This window comes from Dermacentor silvarum, chromosome 8 (genome assembly GCF_013339745.2).
Source record: "Dermacentor silvarum isolate Dsil-2018 chromosome 8, BIME_Dsil_1.4, whole genome shotgun sequence".
Classification (NCBI taxonomy): domain Eukaryota; kingdom Metazoa; phylum Arthropoda; class Arachnida; order Ixodida; family Ixodidae; genus Dermacentor; species Dermacentor silvarum.
In genome coordinates this window covers 172587242-172602004 of record NC_051161.1, presented here as the reverse complement: position 1 = coordinate 172602004, position 14763 = coordinate 172587242, and the positions used below count along the sequence as shown (strand labels likewise).

The 14763-nt window shown below is 51.8% G+C and overlaps 1 protein-coding gene across 1 annotated transcript in view; it reads right to left on the bottom strand.

The window, feature by feature from the left end:
* Positions 1–14763, bottom strand: part of LOC119461848 (serine-protein kinase ATM) — a 754892-nt gene that overhangs the window by 243700 nt on the left and 496429 nt on the right. The window contains exon 46 of the mRNA XM_037723219.2: positions 10851–10946. Coding sequence (XP_037579147.2) covers positions 10851–10946 — 96 coding nt within the window. The remainder of the gene's footprint in view (positions 1–10850; positions 10947–14763) is intronic.

The following is a 14763-nucleotide window of genomic DNA, read 5'->3' as shown; positions in this document are numbered from 1 at the left end:
TCAGTGCCAGGGACTACTGTTACTCCCTCGCACGCTACCAGAGAGCTCTGGGTTTGAACGATCAGGATGTACTCGGACGCGTCGTCCCTGTTGCACACACTGACTCGGCGGCTAGGTAGTACAGGCTTTCCGGACACCGTGCAACAACCCTCGAGGAGTTCCGCGCGGCATTCCTGCGTGAATTCCTACCCGCTGACTACGAGAGTAGGATGCGGCGAGAGCTTGGGCTACGTACACAGGCTCCTGATGAGTCGCTTCAGGAGTACGTACGGGCGATGCAAGACCCTTTCTTAGTCGCCGAGCCCAATGCCTCGAACGAGGAACGCGTCGAACGGGTGATCAGGCAGGCACATCCGACCTTTTTGGCGTACCTGCGCGACGGCCGCTTCCGTAATCTGGAGGAATTAGCCGCCGAGGCAAAGCGCATTCAAGGTGACATTATCGCCGCGCGAGCCTATCGCCCACCGCCGCCCGCCAGCGAGGCCCTTGAGCCGAGCTGCGCGTGGAGAGGGCCTGAGCCCTTTCCTTAACAGCAACAACCCGGCCAAGCTGCCTTTGCGACTGCAAGAGGGTGTGTTTGGGAGCTGAGCGCGCGCTGCTCTCGACCCTTACACGCACGGGAGACGGGCAGCCTGTGCTGCGCCACCGACCGAAACGCATGCGCAGGGACGCTTTTCGACCCAGCTTATCGCGGAGGGAAACGCTCGTTATCGCCCCATTGGCCAAGCGGCGAGCCGACCCCGGCAGGGAGCTGAGGCTGCTCTGCCTCGGGAAAGATACCGAGGCGGTGTACGCTGTTTTTGCTGCCAACAATGAGGGCACATTGCAAGGGATTGCACCGCGCCCCGGTCTCCGGTGAGGCCGGGAAACGGGATAGCAGGTCGCTCGTGAAGGCACGAGTGACCGAACCTTTGCTTGTTCCCTCAGCGTACCGAGCAGGTTGTGTTGCTGGTACGCACGCGCCGTTTATTCCGGTGACCATTGCCGGCCGGGAATTTTCGGCGCTGCTGGACACGGGCGCAAGCACTTCGTTGTTCGGCGAACAGGTTTTGTCCCACTTGCAAAAGCACGCAGTGCACTTGCGGGACTGCCGAACGACATTCAATCTTGCGAAGGGCGTGGCCCATTCGGCTGGCGCCGCAAGGCTGACTGTCAGGTGGGGAGAGCGAATGAGATGCATGCGTTTCGTTCATCTCCCAGGGCTCAGTGTTCCTGTGATTCTTGGCAGGTACTTTCCACTTAAAACTGGGATCATTGTGGACATTGCGAATGGCGGCTATCGCGACGGTCAGTTCTTGTCGCTAAAGCCGTTCATGAGCCCGCCGGCGTCCGATCTTGCCTGTGCAGATGGGGCGTCGGAATCGTGCCGCGCGCCAACTTAGGGGGCAAGCCCCCGAGCTTCACGCTCGCCCGCTCATGGTCCCCTTTGGGATCGAGAGGCACGGCACGAACCGTGTCGCACGCAGAATTCGGGGGCAAGCCCCTGCGCTATGCGCTTGTCGACTCACAATCCCCAGTGGGATAGAGCGACACGGCACGAAGAGGCACCACATCCGCTGTCCGCCTGTGCGGCTCATTTGGATGATGCACAGAAGGCTCGTTTGTCAGCACTGTTACACGACAACGCAGACCTTTTCACCGATCAACCGGGCTGTACCGATTTGGCGAGCCATGCGATCGAAACTGGTGACGCGCTTCCTTTGAAGTGTAACCCCAGGCCCGTCAGTCTTGCCAAGAGGCAGGTGATTGATGGTTTGCTGGACGAGATGCTATCGGCCGACATTATCCGCCGCTCGTACAGCGCCTGGGCGTCTCCAATTGTGTTGGTGCCTAAGAAAGATGGCAGTCATCGCCTGTGCGTAGACTACCGCCGTCTGAACGGAGTGACTCGTAAGGATGCCTATCCGCTTCCTACGATTAGCTCCATTGTAGGAACCCTGGGCAGTGCGAGGTACTTCACTACGTTGGATGCCTCGAAGGGTTACCTACAGGTCCGGATGGATGCGTGTGACCGGTCCAAGACCGCGTTCACGTCCCACAGAGGGTTGTTTGAGTTTACTCGTATGCCCTCTGGTCTTTGCAACGGTCCTGCGACCTTTCAGAGACTGATGGACCGCGTCCTCGGGGAAGCAAAGTGATCATAATGCATGTGCTACCTCGACGACATCGTGATTTATTCACGAACCTTCGAAGAACACTTGGCAAATGATGCCGATGTGCTCCAGAGGGTGCGGGCCACTGGGATGACTTTGAATCCTGCGAAAGCCCAACTAGCGCAAACCCGAGTTCAGTTACTGGGGTTTACGCTGGACGAAGGCTCCATTGAGCCGGACCAGGAGAAACTTCGGGCAATCCTCGATTTTCCCGCGCCCAAGGACGTACGTGGCCTTCGCCGCTTTTTGGGAATGGCCAATTTTTACTGGTTGTTCATCCCGTCCTGTGCCCGACTGCAGGCGCCCTTGAGCAAGCTCTTGGGTAAGTCGGCCGAGTGGCAATGGGGACCTGAGCAGCAGCAGGCTTTTCGCCAACTGTCTAGCGCCATTGCGGAGACAGCACAGCTCAGACTCCCCGACTTGACCAGACCGTTCGTTGTCCAGACTGACGCGAGCGATCTGGGTTTAGGAGCAGTCCTCCTACAGGAATACGATGGCGTGTTGCAGCCGCTGACCTTTGCCAGCCGCTCCTTGATACCGGCTGAGAGGAATTATTCTGTGACGGAGAAGGAGTGCCTCGCTATCGTGTTTGCACTACGTAAATTCGATGTCTACCTTGATGGTACGACATTCGCAGTGCAAACGGACCACAGTGCGCTAAGCTGGCTGATGCGGCTCCGTGAGCCTGCGGGCCGGCTGACGCGCTGCGCTCTCCTGATACAGCATTATGACTTTTCTGTGCAGTATCGAAAGGGGAGCACTAACATGGTAGCTGACGCGCTATCTCGTGCCCCATTGTCCACCCAGAGCTTTTCTTCAGGTGCAACAGCCGCTGCCGGTGCCTTAGGGCCAGCTAGCGTCGGGGGCGAAACGAGCGGAGAGAGAGGCGAGTCCGCAAGCGGGCAAACTTGTTTCTCCACGCTCCAGGCAAGCAGCGCGCCGGAAAGCGTGCGTGCGGGGGAGCTTCTCGAAAGGGAACCCATGACGCCGATGGCTGCCGTTCTGAGTGGGGACGAGACCAACCCCCCCTTTGGGAGAATTGGAATCGCTTTCGGCAGGCAAGAGCTACTGAAGGCCCAGCAAATTGACCCGTTTTGTCCCGTAGCCTCAGTGGGCTAGCTTCTTTGCGGCCAGTGCACGAAAAGAAGCTAGTCCCAGCCCAGCGTATTGCAAGTGTGTTTATGTAGTGTTTTAACAGTGTGCATTTTTTCCCCATTTTTTTTAAGTATGCACGCTGAGTGTATTTGTTTTTTTTTTGAAAGTGTGTTTAATTTTCGCGTGTACAGCCTCTTAGTTTAATTCATTACGTGTTTTTTTTTCTTGTACGTAGACAGTGAAGATTTTTCTTTTTCTTGTTCTTTTCTTTTTCCTTTTTTTTCTTTGCCGAGAAGGGGGTTGTTGATTTGCGCGGTCGTCAGGCGCGGTGGTGGACAATGGTCCCATTGACTCGTCGGTGTGAGAGGGACGAAGGACGCTGTGATGTGGAAACAAACGACAAACTCGCCGGTTTCCAGTTGGGCCCAGGATCCTTTTAATAATGACACGGCAGACGGGAGCTTGCTACACGAAACACAGACTTTAACAGACACGCTAGCACGATACAGATTATTTACATACACATGTACGTGGACTAGAGTCCGCGAATCGTTTGTCCTATATAAACATGTGCCTAGCACTCATGCGCCACCACTCGCCCGTGTGCCTCGTCGTTGCGGTGCCCGTGACGGTGGTTGTGACGGTGGAGTGTCGTTGTGGCTACGTCGCTGCTGTCGCGCCGTACCTTGTCGCGACGTGGCAGCAGGAAGAAAACAGCAGGCCGGTAGAACACCAGGCCACTGCTGTAGCTGGCCAGTAACGCCTGGCCTGTAACGCCTCAGCCGCTATAACGTCGGGCTCGGTCAGCGGACAGGTAGCTCAGGCGCCCCGGTGGCCAGCAGGAAGCACTGCACCAGGCCGCTATCACAGCAGGCCGCTGGTACACAGGAAAGCCCAGCCACGAGCTAGATCTCCGCCCGGGTCCGCACGGTAGCTGCACACCCGGTCGCCGGTACCCGAGCCTGGAGCCACCATTTTTCGAGCTTGCGTTCGAAGCTGCCGCTCGCTCTCACGCTCTGCGTGCTCTCGTGTCGCTTCTTCGTTCGTGGCACGTGTCGTCATCTTCCATTACCATCATCACCAATCCTCTTCTTGTGGCCACAACACAATCATCATTCGAAGCAGGTCTTCGCGCCACCACACGCCACTATCCACATCATCATAGACACTTTGCGCCTTCTATGGCGCGGCGCGTTGTGTACGGCGATGAGCATGGTGGTGTTTGGGAGTGTTGCTCAGCTTGGGGAAACCCGCAAGGAGTGCGTGTGCGTGCGTGGTGCCTGTTGCTTTTGAAGCAACCAGAAGTCGCACCAACGGCTGCATCGGATCGCCGTGGACGGGGTCACTGACCCTCTGATGACAGACCGAAAGCCCGGCTCTCTGCAATCGCCACCGCCGTGCGAACGCCTTGCAGCCACAACCGTGGCTGCCCCTTTCATCTTGGCTCCGGCGGCGTGGCCAGCTGACCCGGCAGTGTCCTGCCCCATCCGGCTGGAGTTCGGGACCGCCACCACCACGATAGCAACAACTCCGATCTACCAACAGTGAGCCCGTTCCTGCTATCAAGACTGCCCTCGAGACTCCTACGTCTTCGGCCACCGCCCCTAGCCACAGAACTTTACGCGCCGTTTCCCCTTCGCACCTTGGACACTGTCCCACGCCAGCGGCCGACTATTTTTGTTAATATTTTTCCCCCCTCTCGCGGCATTTTTCTTTTGTATTATAGAGCGTAGCAGTTTTGTTTTTGTTATTTTTCCCACGATCCTTGTATATAATTATAATTATTATTATTGTAGTGCATGAAAGTGTTTTTTTTTTTATATGTTGGAACACGGTGTTTTAAGAGTACTTGCTGGGCTGAGGTTAGCATTTAGCTTGTGCATGAAAGACTCAATTGTCTTTGATGCATAAGTCCCTACTAGCTGTTTTTCCAGGCTGGTAGGGGGGCATTTAAGGAGAGGAGGATGTGGGGATTGAGGGTTGCGCCGGCATGATTGCGCGCGCTTCGCCTGCTCTGCCATCCCTCGCCATCGTTCCCCGCTGGCCTCCTTCCCCGCCCGCGCTGCCTAACCGGTTCCCGCGGTGGCGCTTCGCACGCGGCGGTTTGCGGTGAGGGCGGGGCGCTGACGTCACTACGCGGCCGGTTTGGGCTGCTAGCGGCGGAGCGTGGCTCGGGACTTCTCTCCGAGAACAGCACACGGTACGTTCATGCTTTCCTCTCGTCCGCCGAGACCTTTGTGACTAGGACTGGAGCTCGCGCACGGTGCCTTTGCCCGTGCGGGGAGCGCGTACTTTGTGCTGATCCTTTACCGACGCTAAGCCGACGAGCGGTGCCATTAGTGCTCTCGCGAAGTCGTACCTCGCCGAGCCGCACTTGCCGAAAGCCTAAGCCGAAGGATATTGCCCGTGCTCTCGCGAGTTGACCCATTGGTTATCGCCAGAGCAAGTAGCATAGCCGCCGGGACTTTTCCTAGCGGCGTGTCCCAGCTTGAGCCTGTGCTCTCGCCGCGACGTGCTATAGGCGCCTGTTATCGTATTTTCGCCCTGGTGCGGGACCCCTTTGGCTCCCCTCCGTGCGGGCGTTTGTGCAGTGCTGGTGCCGACGGTTTCAGTAAACGGTTTCCGTCAACTCAGGGCTTTACTGTGTTTTTGCGTGCGTCGCTCGGTAGCCCCTTGCGGCCTCTGAGCTCGGGCGCGAGCGGTGCTGGAGGCGACGGCTGACACGGCCCTGTGGTTCGCTAAGCTCGAACCCGCGGTGGTTGGTCTCCTGTGAGAGACCAAGAACCCACAAGCTTCACTAGCTTCACATCGCGCACAAGAGGGAAAGTGGGACAAGGCAGACCGACGGGCGAGGAGTGAAATGAACGACAGGGTGAGAAAAGCAGTGTAAACATTGTGCCAGCCGAACCAGCACCAAAGCGCGGCACAGGTCTCGCTTTGTTCACGGTTTGACGCGGCGAAGCCTTTTACTAGATGCGAAGCAGTTTATGGCGGGGGCTTTGTCCGTCCCTCCCGCGGTGTCCCACACCCCCACAGTGCATGTGCGTCCCCTCCCCACCTCTCTCCTCTCCAGCGCTCCCCCCTTTCTCTCCTCTAGGAATCCGGAGCGGAGTGCACGACAGGTGGTGCGACAGCTGCATACTCCACTGGGGCACAGTAGTTCCACGGTATGAAAATGACAGAGCGTGCGCACCTCATTCTCTCTCCTGTGCAGCTAAGAGATGAGCGCTCGGGCCGCTGCCGCGAAACCATCTCCCGCTCAAGCTAACCATCTCCCCCGCTGCTTCGCATCCACACATGGTTCCCTTTAGCGGGAGATGGAGTAATTTTTTTGTTCCGCGCAGTTCTGCAAAACGGAACCTTGTGTGCTCGTGCCTGCGTATTGTCTTTGAAATGGGGAGTTTGTCAGATCGACGCCGATCTACCACAGAAAGGACGTTGCAATGTCGATATCAGGATGCATTGCTCACGAAATTCAAGGATTTTCAAGGAAGGAAAAAAATTCCAGGACTTTCAAGGGCCTTGAAAATGCACTTTTCAATTTCAAGGGTTTTCAAGGATTTCAAGGAGTTGAACGCACCCTGTTACTCTTCAGCGATCATTCGATAAAATCACCATATGCCCACTGACACCTTCTGAAAAGTTGGTGCATTCCCGAAGTAGATCACGCTAGGTAATCCACTTCGAGCAACCAATCACTGTAGGCATCGTGCTAAAGCCTCGTACATGATTCTGGAGATAAGCTCGACGTCTACAGCTCTGGAAGTGGAGCACGTAACAAGTACCACTTTGTGCCTCCAGTTTCTGTACAGGCATAAAGGGGCGCTGTGAAGTGAACAACCTTGAAAGGTTAGCCGGTGACACTCGATCACTTGCCAATGGAGCAGTCTCAGTTCCTTCTGGGCCCACACTGAAATGTTTGCACACATTGCAGTTATGCAATGCTCAATTCACCAGTGTGCAGGCTCGGTAAATCCAGAATTGTTTTCGGAGCTGCGTAAATTTATCTCACCCTCTTCCATGCAAAACTTGGAAATGAGCATTGTTTGCCAAGAGTGTCAAAAAGTAGTGATCTTCCAAAACGTTGTGTGCCTAATCTGCTAGGTCGAGCGCATGTGCTGTCGCACCGTGAAAAAGGCAGATGGTGGCGTTCGGGTGCCGTGTGTGTGTGTCGTGTGTAGCGCGCGACACAGTGCGGTGGATAGAGGAAGAAAAGAAGCAGACGACAAAGAGTGCGCGCACGTAGGCGAATTCCATGCTGGATGGAAGACTACACTGAAGAGCATTGAAGAGCGCGGCCACTTATCACTTGCCCGCTAGGCATGGCGCAGCAGCAACACAAAAAGGAAGCGCTGCTTGGGGGCGCTGCATTCCTGCAACTAAAACATTGTATCATTCCTCTCTTCTTAAGATTCATGCTACGGGGAGTACTTGATAACAGGTTTTCGAGTTCTTGTGCTACACCGCAACTTTGGAGTGCAAGGTGCAGTCATACAGGGTTGTCCACGGCACAGCTACTTCCAGATACACTTCCAGGCGATTGTTCCTCACGTAGCACGTCAGGAGCAGCTGGAGAATGGATGAGCGGCTGCTCCAGTTTCTGCGCCAGCAGGACGAAATGGTGCTGTCTGCGCAAGTGGTCATTGTGTCGCTTCCATGTCGAACCGTCTTGACAAAGGACATGGGCTGACGGTGGATTGACATTCAAAACACTGGGAGGTACCCATGGTGAACCTCTGCGGAAGTTTCTCGCATACACTTTATCTCCTGGTTGGAGTAATGGTGCCTGCCGTGACACTCATTCAGCATTCAACTTCTGTTTCAGTTGTTTGAAGAGTACCGATGCATGTAGACTAGGTCGCAGGACATACGACGGAGTCTTGAACACTCTCCCCATTAGGAGCTGACATGGTGGCCGACCAGTTACTTCATGTGGGGTTGTCCGATAATGAAATAAGAACCTGGAAATCTGTGTTTTGAAATCGCCAGAGCCAGACTTCTTAGGTTTGTTCTTTACGGTCTGTACCACTCGTTCTGCTGCACCGTTAGAGGCGGGGTGATACGGTGGTACAAGCATGCGGCGTATTCCGTTTCAAGTTAGGAACTCAAGGTACTGTGCACTGGTAAACACAGGGCCATTGTCAGAGACTATTACATCAGGGAGGCCGTGCTGAGCGAATGCAAATCTCAGGGCAGAAATGGTAGCTTCTGCAGATGTGGATGACACAGGGAAAACTTCTATCCACTTCGAGAAAGCATCCACGATGGCTAAGAACGTGTGTCCTAGAAATGGTCCTCTAAAATCAATGTGAAGCCATGACCAGGGTCAGTGCGGAAACGGCCATCTGTTGGACCGGCTGCGCAGCCCGTTGTTGAGCCTGGAACGTAGTGCAGCTTTTCACACTGTTGGCAATGTCATTGTCTATGCTGGCCACCAGACATGGCTCCTGGCAATCATTTTGCTTTTTTCAATACCAGGGTGACTGGCGTGAAGTACTCTAAGTATGCAGTGATTTTGGAATCATGACTCTTGATCCCCATTGTAAGCAGCCTTCATGGAGACTGAGTTCTGAGCTTCTTCTGTTGAAAGGGCTCCACTCTGGCCCAGCTGGGACGCTTTCTCCTTTCAATTCAGAATGCATAACGTGACCCAGAATTGGATCGTTCCTGATGGCTCGTGCCACCACAGCAGGTGAAAGAAGTAGTGGATAGGCCTCCTCCAACATAAAAATCTCGGCAGGGTCAGGCAGTGCGCTGCTGTCGTTCGGTAGTGGCAGTCTGCTAAGAGCGTCAGCATGGCCAAGCTCTCTTCCAGGCTTGTATACAGGTGCGTACTTGTACACGGATAGCTTGAGAGCCCACCTGACCAATCTTGGTGATGCTTGCACAGGGACAGGCTTGTTCGTACCCAGCAGTCCAAGAAGTGGCTTGTGGTCAGTGTATGCTTCAAACGGTATGCCCCACAAGTACTGGTGGAACCGATCTACATGAAACACGACTGCCAGGGCCTCCCTGTCAAGTTGACTGTAGTTTCGTTCTGCTTTTGACAATCTCCGTGAGGCAAAAGCAATTGGATGTTCTCGGCCATCAGCATCTTTGTGAGCCAGAACTGCACCTATGCCAAAACGTGATGCGTCACAGCTGAGACACACAGGCCTGTCAGGGTGGAAATGCACGATAATTGGAGCTGAGGCGACCAGGTGCTTGCAGGCTGTGAATGCATCTTGCTGATCCTGCCCACACTCCCATTTCTTTCCATCACAAAGAAGAGAGTGTAGGGGAGAAAGAACTGCAGAAAGATTATGCAAAAAAACGCCGATAGAAATTGACAAGTCCCAAGAAACTCTGAAGTTCTTTGACATTTTTTGGCGCAGGGGCATGCAAAATGGCAGCCACTTTGTTGACGTTCGGGGAAAGGCCTTCCTTACTGATGATGTGTCCAAGATACTCCACTTGTGGCACAAAGAAATGACACTTCTCGAGTTTCACTTTGAGGCCAGATTCTTGAAGCTTGCGAAGCACAACACGAAGGTTGTTGAAATGCTCAGCATCATTAACACCTGTGACAAGAATGTCGTCAAAATAGACGGCCACATGTGGTAGCCCTCTCAGCAAGTTCTCCATCTCATGTTGAAATATAGCAGGAGCTGACGACACTCCAAAAGGCAAGCGGGCCGCCATCTGCCCAAGTCCCCTCTCCAAGCCAGAGCTGCTGCGCTGTGGTCGTTTGTTCGACAGTCAACCACATCGACTTTTTGGTGAGACCAACGCCACTTCTCTCGTCGCCTCGCTCCAACGGGTCACTGAAACTCGAGATTACGCAACCTCCAATACTAAACACACGGGAAGACAGCTTACATGATGCCACGGTATCTTGGCATGCCCACTTTTTGCACCCGCGGCATATTACCTCAAGAGCAGGGTGCGTGGCTGCGTATGCGCTAAGCCGCGCTACAGCCATGCGCAGCCACGGCCGAGACGCACGCCAACTTACCATCCACTGCCCCTCCTTACGCGCGCTTGATCGCGTTAGCGCGAGCTCGCTCACCTCCCCTTCTATCCCTTTGCTCGCGTCAGAATGCGGCAGTCTCGAAGCCAACATCTAAAGCACACAGTGAGCGGGGTGCGGTAGGATCTTATCGCACTTGAACTTTATAGGGGACATCCTGCGGCTCCACTTCAGCGGTCGCTCTTGTTGCGCAACGCACAATTTGATAGGTGCGTTTGAGAGCAGCCGCTTGTAATTCAATCATTTGACCATCTGCGTCCGTGGAAGTTTCCATTTATTTTCTCGGAATTCCTTTGCAGCGGCAGTGAAATTTCGTTCTATTGAAATCACGTACAAACACACTTCATTATATTGAGGTTCTAAATACATGGTAATCTATGGACAAGACGTTAAAAAAAATTAGATACTTTGTTAGATTGAGAATTTCTTTACACTGAAGTTCCTTATATCGAGGTTTAACTGTATTCGCACACCCCTACTTTGTATTCAAGTAAACTAGGAATGAGGCTTATCAGCACCAATGGAACTGAGCACACTTATATCAAGCGAGCAAACATTGCTTTCATGCCATGGATGTTTGCAGAGAAGCTCACCTGCAGGCTTTCAGTCCAGAACAGAGTTCTTCAGTGTCCTGGCTACTCATGGAGGACAATGTCATGAAAATTCCACGGTGCAGTCCCATGTGTCCACTGCAAGCGTACAATAATGGCTTCACAAATGTAGTCAAATAATCTAGTCATACCCTACACAGTTTAGATGCTCACATGTATAGCCTGGATATGCCATGACGCTCACCCTATAAAACTACACCTTTGCTTCAAGCTAACAACCTTGCCTAGAGGGTAGATGGAAAGAAAGACTTAGTAGGTCAAAGTATGAACAAACAGAGTGAGTGGCACACTGTAGTAAAAGTCTCAGATACAGCCCTAAAAAAATAAAGGGCACCAATCAGAAAGTATTGTCCTAAGATGCAAGCCTGCTCTGCTGGTGTTGTATGTCCACAAGTTATCCCACAACTTCAAAAAAGTCACAAATGGGTACGGTGTACGAGCTGTTTTCTCAGTGCCACTCAAGTTAGTTGGGCTGTGTCCGCACCGCAGCTAAGTTCCCAACAAGCACAGATGCCAGAAGAGGTACATCAGACTTTATGTAAAATGTGTGACTGGTGTTGCATATGAAATCCTGCTATCGTGTCAGAAGACCTATGTAAGTCAAAAACGGGACGCTGTGCTGACGTCTGAGCATGGGAGCATCACTGAAAAAGAAAGGCAATACGCACTTACTTGCACATTACACTGCCTGCAAGTGTGAGCCACAGCTTCGTGAGATCCAAAGACTGGGCAGAAGTAGCGACATGTTGGCACAAGAATTGGTGGAGGCTCCCCTCCCCATATTAAGAAAAGAGGCATTAGCAATGCATCCGTTTGTCTCTTTGGAAACAAGTTCCAACTGTGTGACCGTCGTGAGCGACAAATGAGCCACATGCTTCCTGTGTGAAGATGACGATGCGGGTAGGCAAAAAGAAGGAATGTATGAATTTCTTCCCTCACCAGAACAGGAATTGGCCTCCCTGGTGAAGAATTCGGCCACTACCTCCCTCATGACTCCTGCAATTAACTCAGTCCCCAGCGGCTGCGGAGCACCTGACCAAGGCGGCGGTCAGACCTGCGACGCAGCAGAGGGTGCTAAGAGTCTCTGAGTCCGGGCAGGCTGCCACTGGAAACTGAACCTGGCAACGTTCAACATGTGAAGGCTCTCGAGTGAGGCTAGCTTAGCAGGGCTGTTTGAGGAATTATCAGGCATTGCCTCGGTTATTATTGGCCTTAGTGAGGTTACAAGAATGGATGAGGCTTATACAGTGCTGACTTATGGCCACGTCCTCTGCTACAGAGGTCTTCCAGATAAGAGAGAATATGGATTGGATTTCTAATCCATAAGGACATAGCGAGCAACATTGATGAATTCTACAGCATTAACGAGAGCAGTCATCGTAATAAAGCTGAATAAGAGGTATACAAAACGGTAGTACAAGCCTACGCCTCAACCTCCAGTCACAATAAAAAAAAAAAAAAAAATTTATGAAGATGTTGAATTAGCGATGAGAAAGGTGCAAACTCAGCATACTGTAGTCATGGGTGACTTCAATGCAAAAGTGGGTAAAAGCAGGTTGGTGAGCAAGCAATTGGCAACTACAGCATCGATTCTAGAAATGCAAGAGGAGAGATTTAGTAGAATTCGCAGAAAGGAATAGGCTCCGAAAAATGAATACCTTCTTCAGGAAGCACAGCAACAGGAAGTGGACCTGGAAAAACCCTAATCGAGAAACTAAAAATGTAATATATTTCATACTCTCTGCCGATCCCAGCACAGTGCAGGATGTAGAAGCGTTAGGTAAGGTTAAGTGCAGTGACCATAGGTTAGTGAGGTCTAGGATTTCTCTCAATTTGAAGAGAGAGAGAGTGAAATTAGTCAAGAGGAAACAGGCCAACCTAGAGGCAGTCAGGGTAAAAGCAGACCAATTCAGGCTGGTGCTCGCAAACAAATATGCAGCTTTAGAACAGGAAGATGAAGATAACATAGAGCTAATGAATGAAACCGTAACTAGGCTGATCTCAGAAGCAGCAATTGAAGTGGGAGGTAAGGCACCAAAGCAACCTGTAGGGAAGCTCTCCCAAGAAACAAAGGACCTAATAAAGAAACGGCAAAACATGAAAGTGTCCAACTCAAGAGATCAGATAGAATTCGCTGAACTGTCAAAACTGATCAACAAGAAAAAAGTAAGGGATATTCGAAATTATAACGTGGGAAAAATTGAGGAAGCCGTAAAATATGGACGCAGCATGAAATCAGTAAGAAGAAAACTAGGCATAGGACAAGGCAAGATGTATGCACTGAAAGATAAGCATAGTAATATCATCAGCAATTTCGATGACATAGTAAAAGCAGCAGAAGAATTCTATACTGACCTGTACAGTAGCCAAAACAACCAAGCTTCTTCCATTCGAAATAGTGATGAACCGGATACAGAAGCTCCTTCTATAACTAGCGATGAAGTTAGAAGGGCCTTGAAAGACATGACCAGGGGAAAAGCTGCTGGAGAAGATGGAATAACAGTAGATTTAATCAAAGATGGAGGAGATATCATGATTGAAAAGCTTGCGGCCCTTTACACGCAATGCCTCGTGACTTCAAGTGTACCAGAGAACTGGAAGAATGCCTACATTATAGTAATCCATAAGAAGGGAGACGTTAGAGAATTGAAAAATTATAGGCCCATTAGCTTGTTTTCAGTACTTTATAAAATATTCACCAAGATAATTTCCAATAGACTCAGGACAACACCTGACTTCAATCAACCAAGAGAACAGGCTGCCGTCAGGAAGGGATATTCTATGATGGATCATATCCCTGTCATCAATCAGGTAATCTAGAAATCTGCGGAGTGCAATCAACCTCTCTATATGGCTTTCACAGATTATGAAAAAGCATATGATTAAGTAATTATACAAGCAGTAATAGAGGCATGGCGTAATGAAGGAGTACAGGAGGCATACGTGAATATCCTGGCAAATATCTACAAAGATTCCACAGCTACCTTGGTTCTTGTGGGAATCTTCGAGTCCCATGACTGCCGCAGACGCGGTGAACGTCGCATCGGGCGCATGCGCACCAGGCAGGGTGGGGAGAAGGGAAGCTTTCCTATCGTGGGCGGCGCACGGGAATCGCAAGCGCTATCAGCGCCACCGGGTGTGTCACGTGAGATCCCACTGACATTGCCCAGGTCTATTTGGTCCCCAGCAAGCGGCGACAGCGGAAGGCTCCGCCGCTGCTCCCGTATTCCTGCACGCGGTTAGTCAACCGCGTTCTCGCTGCGGCAATCGCCGCGGCCTCCTGTATTTCCTCGTTGGTAAGTCGGAATCCCTTCTTTACGTAGTGTATTATTCTCTTTGATGGAACCCTCAGTGATGTCAACTATAGCTAGCTGGCGTGCTCGAAGTGTTAGTTGCCGTCGTAATAAATGCTGTCCAAGTGAACACGTGGTTGTCATCCATTATTTCCTCGAGCTTGTATCGGACCGCCGTTGATGGGCAGGCATGCGCCAACCGTGGGGCTCGGTGTACCGAGGCAGAGAGCCGTTGGCATTCCCCCCCATATCCCGACATTCCATATCCCGACATTCTCCACAAGAAAAGTATAAAGTTACCTATCAAGAACGGGGTCAAGCAAGGAGACACAATCTCTCCAATGCTATTCACTGCAAGCTTAGAAGAAATATTCAAGCTTTTAGACTGGGAAGGCTTACGAGTGAGGATCAATGGCGAATATCTCAGCAACCTTCGGTTTGCAGATGACATTGTCCTATTCAGCAACAAAGGGGATGAAATACAGTTAAACCTGGATATAACGAAATTGACAAATTCCCAAAAAGCTTCGATATAAAGAGGATTTCGTTATATGCAGGTTCGGCACAAAATTAAAAATAGAAACGCTTACAGTATTTACTCG